The sequence below is a fragment of the Egretta garzetta genome, unplaced genomic scaffold, assembly GCF_000687185.1.
Source record: "Egretta garzetta isolate BGI_Z169 unplaced genomic scaffold, ASM68718v1 scaffold450, whole genome shotgun sequence".
Taxonomy (NCBI): Eukaryota; Metazoa; Chordata; class Aves; order Pelecaniformes; family Ardeidae; genus Egretta; species Egretta garzetta.
Genome location: NW_009258303.1, coordinates 122,003 through 128,643, shown reverse-complemented (window position 1 = coordinate 128,643; position 6,641 = coordinate 122,003). Strand labels below are relative to the sequence as shown.

Below are 6,641 nucleotides of genomic sequence, written 5' to 3'. Positions count from 1 at the left end.
CCAAACCAAGAAGCCTTCCCTGCCCCAGTGGTTAGGGGCACTTTTTACTTATCTTTCAAATCCTTGTATCAAATCATGCCGAGATAGGATCTGCACTGAGGTATCCTATAGTCCACGTGAGGGCTCTAGCCATCAGGATGTAAAATTCCCATTGCTTCCTCGCTGAGTTTAAAGTGAAAAATGGACTGACCTGACTCATTACCACCAGAAGAGATTTCATGGTTATGAATTACAAGAACACAAGATGCACACAAGGAGAACAAGAGGCATCTTCCACAGGCCAGGTTCATCCACTTACACCAGTCAGTATACAGAATATACTGGTTTTGATGCCTGCCCACTGAAACCACTGGCTTTTGTGTCTTAAGCTCATACCTCTTCCCCATGTTGTGTATAGTGACATTCCTCAGTGTTTTTTACTAGAAGAAAATATGTATCCCACCAGCTTGAAAAAGACATCTAGAATATCTTACTTGGCAAGCTGGGTGGGACAATGAATAAAGTAGGTGGGATTTAAATAAATTTAAAAAAGGCTGTTTAACAAAATCAATTTACTCTTATAATTGCAAACATTTTAATTAAACTGTTGATAATGTAAACATCCTTCTACCCTCAGGCATTCCACAATGCTAAGAGGCACTGACATGTATTTGACAAGCGGACTGGAATGCATGTTCATGTGTTTTGTTTTGCTGTTTTAATTTGCAACTGCTTCGTGGACCAGCAAACCATAATCAAGCTAGTAGTTGCATAAAAGAGTAGGCACCTATCTCAAGGATGTGCTCCTACATAGCTGGCAGAACACTAAAACACGGGCATTGTAAAACTGTGTATTAACCTTCCTGTTGTTCTACCTAGAAGTAATTTGTTGAAGGGCACAGAGAAAATCAACAGTAAAGCAGGTGCTGAAACCAGGTCTTCCAAGCGCCAAGCTCATAGTCTTGAGCTATCTTCTGTCTTACGCTGTCTGTTTGCAAGGCAACATGCATTAACCCTCCAAAATTAGGGTGCTAGCCATAGACATATAGAGTTATAAAATGATTTCATGACAAGCTGCTTGTACATAGACATGTATCTGCCACACTTGCATACACCTACAGCTTAGTCACTGAGTCTTCCTGGTTTTCACCTGGTCTTGGCTTTTCTCCTTTAATCTCCCACAGCCGAACACCTCCCCATCCCATTCTGGGTCTCTAATTATGGGCTAAGGAGTCTTCAGGTGAGCACAGGTGGGATTAATTTCTTACCACCTTTTTCTGTTCTTTGAGTAACTGTTGGTATATAAAGACTTCCTGCCTTACAATGAGGAATAGGAAGGGAATAGCAAGCTGATTCCCCAAAGTCTAAAAATAGGGGTATTTTGCCCTTTCCTCTCAGTTCATGCCTGTGGTTTTCCTGCAATCTTGTCTCATCTCAGCATCACGGACCATGCAAACATGTCTGCCCTTACACAGTATTTTATTGCTTCATTTCTTCCAACAGCAAGACTATACCATAGGCAACTGACTGCCAGCTTGTGTGATGACCACAGTATATGCAGCTTTCCTTTCAAAATAGAAGTTAGATCTAGATTTCTGGGGACGTGAAAGTAAACCCCTGTTGGAACCAACTACTGATATGGGATAAACTTACGCATTAAAGCGAGCTCGCACCACCACTCGGCAGAAATTCCTGAATCTGTGCTCACGACCAACTATGAAAAGTGGTTTATCAAAATATGGGTGATTCTCTCGCAGCTCCTCTTCCTGGACTTTCCTTTTGAAAGACAGAACATAAATTATGAAGTGATATGCATTATACCTGGCAAAAATATCCCTTACACTTCATTCTTTTTTCATCATGACTCTCAATACTTGTTACTTCATGCAGAGAACACTTAATACAGAAAAGTGTGCGCTCAGACTTTTGATTTTTAAATACCTTTTCATTTCAGCTTGTTCTTTTTTTTCTTGGATCATCTTTATCTCACTGTCTTCTCTCTGTGCATTTCTGTATCTCACTGTGTTGGAGTGCTAGAAGCAAAATGATTCCTTTTAAATGAGGTCTGTGGGTTGTTGTTTTTAATGTTTCAGATGAAAGCAAGATATGGTATTTTACATAGAAAGATTAAAATGAAAAATCTTTATTTCCAAATGCACTGCACATCAACTCAGTCAAGCATATTGTACAGTATTTCCTATCTACAGCACAAGGCTGCTTATTCTCATCAAGGTTAATTTCAGTTTTAATTTCATGCGTGAAGTCCCATCCAGTGCAACTTTTAACTTTAAAAGCAAAGGTCTTGTAAGCTCAGCCGATCTCTCTGAACTGGAATGAATACCATCAAAGTTACTAAGGGCAAAGATTCCCAAGCCTGCTGCATGTGCTGCCAGGCAGTTAAGTTGGGCAGAACCTACAGGTAGTGACTGCAGAGCATGGGGAGAGGGAGGGAGGACGCTTGCCTGAGCTCATCCAGCAGAAGATACAATCCGCATTACCATCAGAGTTAAGTGAGTCTTTGGAGCACTCCTGGAGGGGTAATGCTGGGTGTTACCCTTACTTTTGGACTCAAGCAAAGCCACATTTGCTTGAAAAGACCAGTAACCTACAGTTTCTTTCTACCGCCATGCAGAACAATTCATTAATTACTTCTTATGGGGTTGGTTTTAAGTATGAAGCACATCTAGAAAATTACTGTCGTGGTTTGGAAATGGAAGGACTAACATTGCCCCTTGAATTTCCATAGTCACAGAGATCCACAAAATACCATTCTGAATTTGCAGAAGTGAAAATGCACTTAACTGCATGAAACTATACCACAGTGAAATCTGTGATTACTGTTCTCCCTTTCAGTCTTTGTCCTTTTGTCTGACAGTTCTTGTGTTTGAAAAATATTGTTAAACTTCCATGGGAAATTTTGAAGTGCTGTTTTGGCAGCCTGAGTGATTTGTGTAATTCCAGAGTAAGGCTTTTTAAGGTGTCCTGGGTAGCAATTGTCGTGTTCCTAATGTAGTGTCTACAGCTTCAGTGAATCTATCTCAGCAAGCGTTTCAAAACCAGTAGGTCTATCACTGAAATAACCATGTCAATTATTTTGAGGCTAATTCTAATGCAATTGCTGTATTTGTTTTATGATTTCCTTTCAAGATTTCAAAAGACAAATTGCAAACAAGATTATAGATAGGCATTAGTCTTATACAAGCATTTATTTTATAGTACATACACTTATTTCTTATAGTCTCAAATTGAAACCATAATTTCTATGAGGACTTACATCTTGAGTCAACGTTTCAAGAGATTTTCCTCTGCTGATTCGCTGGCTGTTGGAACCATGTCTCAGTGACCTGAAACGATCATAATCAATTTAATGATACATCTCAAGATGAAATTTTGACCTTTATAGGATGGCCATTATAAAGAACTGCTCTCCAGCCACCCAATATCTCAAATTCTTATCATTTTTCTCTCGCTAACATCAGAAGCTTATATGTTCTTCAATTGTTTTCAATCCGGTCTAACATAAGCCAATTTCTTTCCTTCTGATCTTTAAATTGATAGCTTTGTAGTCAGCGAAGGAAATGACATTTGAAATAAAAAGGCATTTTTTCCATTTATACAGTACAATGAATTTCATTACGGTTACAATGAAGAATGTAGAATTCAGTTCTTTGTACAAGTAAGTAATTTCAGTTTTTCACACGTTAGGTATTGCTCAAATTTAATTCTTTTCATCTCCTTTATTTTAGGAATATTTTTAAACCATGCTTTCTGTCCATGTTTACCTGCGTTCTTGTCGTATATGATGCTGGACACTAAGTATTGACCTTTCCTTTGCAGGCTGCCCCTCAAAGGATCCACTCAGCATGCGTTGTCTAGTACAGGCCCTACAAAGAAATATAATGATGATGACACACAGTTTTCAGTATAAATGATAATTTTTGAGGTGGCGCGTTCAGACAAGCCAGCTTGACCTTCTGGGAAGCGAATGCACAGCTTAACAGACAATAACAATAAAACAGCAATGGACTTTCCATGAAAACTTATTTTCAAGACAATGGTCCCCACTCTGCAACATAAGTGGCCATCTGAAGAACCTTCTCCATGCCTTATGGTATTTTTTCAGTAGAATTTATGGTCCTTCAAGACCTTCACTAAGTGTGAAAAGTGTCAAGCGATGCACTAAACACCAGTAAAACCAGCTTCTCAGCAATAAAGAAGGGAATAGTACAAGTACAGCTGTCATTTTAGGGCAGCTCCCTTTCAGGGCTGTATGGCCTTTCAGGCAAGATATTCATGTGCACTCTCAAGACTTACAGCATATTTTTGAATGTTCTACATAACTAAGACCATATGTGGTCTGAAAGAAAAATCTGCACATTCCTGATATCCTGTAGTATGAAATGTCTTCTCTCTGGGAACGCATTGAACTCGCAGCATTTTGTTGTGCGGCTTTTTTCACTTGTTTCCTCATTTGCTTCATTTTGCTTTTCCTGAATTTTGGCAAACGTGTTTTATGCTATTTTGGCAGAAATGAGTATTTCATTCAGATGGTTGGTTAGTAAGTGTGCTACAGTGAAACAGAGCATGCATATCTTTATTTTGCTGGCTACATTGAAATGGATTTGCTTAAGAAAAAGAGAGGCTTTCACTAAGAGAGAGCTGACAGAACTCCCCTGATGGCTGAGAAATGCCACTTTGGCCAACTTTGGCCAAATATTTTAACTATACAGGAATTCTGCAATTTTAAGTTTACGCAGTGCATGGCTTATTTCTCATTTTGTGCTATACCATAATTCAGAGAAACTCACACAAGACGCAGCTGGCAATATTTCATACTTTTTAATGAACTCAATCTCCATTTTTTTAGAAAACATGAAAAAAACTACATGCTATTGGAGTGACCACTCTATTTGCCAGTCTACTGTAAAGCTTGGATATGTGCTATCCTTGACACCATGGGATGATCACGCTTGATGGCAAAATGCGTCCCAGGCACATTCTTTCCCCACATTGACTTTATTTTTCACTCTTCTCTGCTACTTCTCCTTCTTTTGGATTTAAACACAGAAATGATAGAAGTAGGGATCCAAAGCAAGATCTGGAACAAAAATGAGAAGCGTAGAATGCTTGTCAGAGTCATCACTGCCAATCATACTAGCATGCTAGAAAAATAAGTTGTGCTACACTTCTTACAGAGGGCATTAAGATTATACTACACTGAACTGAAGCATTGTGCCATTTAAGAAAAGTACTGTATGTCTCATAGAACACAGCTCATCTTAGCCAAATCACAAACATTTTAATAGCAACGGATTTTAAGCATTATATTATGGAGGATGATACTACATAACACTGTCAGAAGACAACAGAGATATCATTTGAATACCTGCACAATTTTCTTGTAAAAAAACCCATAAAAATTATTTCCTAAAAATAGGTCCTACCTAACTCCATTAAAATGACAATCCAGTTTTTTCCCAGCATAGACAATGGAAAGTTCTGGGGACTGACTTCTATATAGAGGCTTCTTGCTGTGACAAAGAGGGTAATTTATCTTTTTTTTTTTTTTCCCCTGTAAATATAAATTATTGTGCTCTTCTTTTAACAGCTAGCAATTATTTTCTTGACATCAAAAAGTAACTTGCACATAAACTTTTCATGTCCTTGTACCCAGGTGACTTGAATACCAAGTTACATAAACTCTTAATGTCCATAATAAAAGAGAACATTAAATGCTCAAACAATAAATTCTTTACCTGTCTAATGAGCAAGATGGTTTATTTGATTATTAATGGTATAATAAAATTCACTTAGCCATATACTATACCGAATGGGCATACATAAAGGATAAGATCCATGGAAAGACTGTTAGGCTTGTCTATGATCTCTTCCTAAGTTAGATTCCTAAATCCATATTTAGAATCATTTTCAATAACTCTGGAAGCCCTGCAGCTCCTATTGAAGTCAACAGAGGAATAATGAAATGCCATTTGTACAGCACAGAGAACAGAAACTTTTATCAAGTAGCTGCAAATAAATTCTTTATATTTTCAGAGAAAAAAATGCTGTGGTGAAAAGGCTGTGGCTATTTTTGACAGCCTCTCTCCTGGCATGCACCACTTGATGGGAATTAGTGCCTTAATCTTCCTTGTATTTACTCTTAGTAAAAGCCATGCTTTGTTATCCTTTTGACTCAGAATCTGGATATTTTTTGGCTGTTTAGACACCTAGAGTTGCAGAACTTCAGGGACTTTTGAAAAAGAAGGCAGGTGCCATGAAGTTTTCTGAATTGCAAAGTTGTCTATTTTAAAATCTACAATAGGATTTGATTTCTTATTATAGACACCTACACTTAGGTGCTTACTCTCAGTGCCTACATGTGGGCCATGTGTCCAGGCTTCCCTCCTAATCAATGGAAATGTAGGACTCAATTAAATAGATTGTACAGAGGTGGCCAGTTCCACCTGCCATGCCTTGGAGTATTTTGTCTTCCCTCCCACTCCTGCTCCAGCAGGGTATGGGTCCCCTGCGCAAATTTCTGTATTACCAGCCATCCTCAAGAGGATGTCTTGGACATCCTCTGGCATCTCATATGTTATTAGATGTCCATATATGAGCAACTTAATTTAATGTTTGGTCAATTAATTTAATTAATGATGTTT

General features: G+C 38.2%; 1 protein-coding gene across 1 annotated transcript in view; it reads right to left on the bottom strand.

The window, feature by feature from the left end:
* Positions 1 to 6,641, bottom strand: part of LOC104126260 (sodium leak channel non-selective protein) — a gene marked incomplete at its 5' end in the record, with an annotated part of 155,188 nt that overhangs the window by 33,231 nt on the left and 115,316 nt on the right. Inside the window, 5 exons of the mRNA XM_035894172.1 lie at positions 1,633 to 1,755; positions 1,921 to 2,012; positions 3,254 to 3,323; positions 3,762 to 3,863; positions 5,424 to 5,510. Of these exons, the coding sequence (XP_035750065.1) occupies positions 1,633 to 1,755; positions 1,921 to 2,012; positions 3,254 to 3,323; positions 3,762 to 3,863; positions 5,424 to 5,510 (474 nt within the window). The remainder of the gene's footprint in view (positions 1 to 1,632; positions 1,756 to 1,920; positions 2,013 to 3,253; positions 3,324 to 3,761; positions 3,864 to 5,423; positions 5,511 to 6,641) is intronic.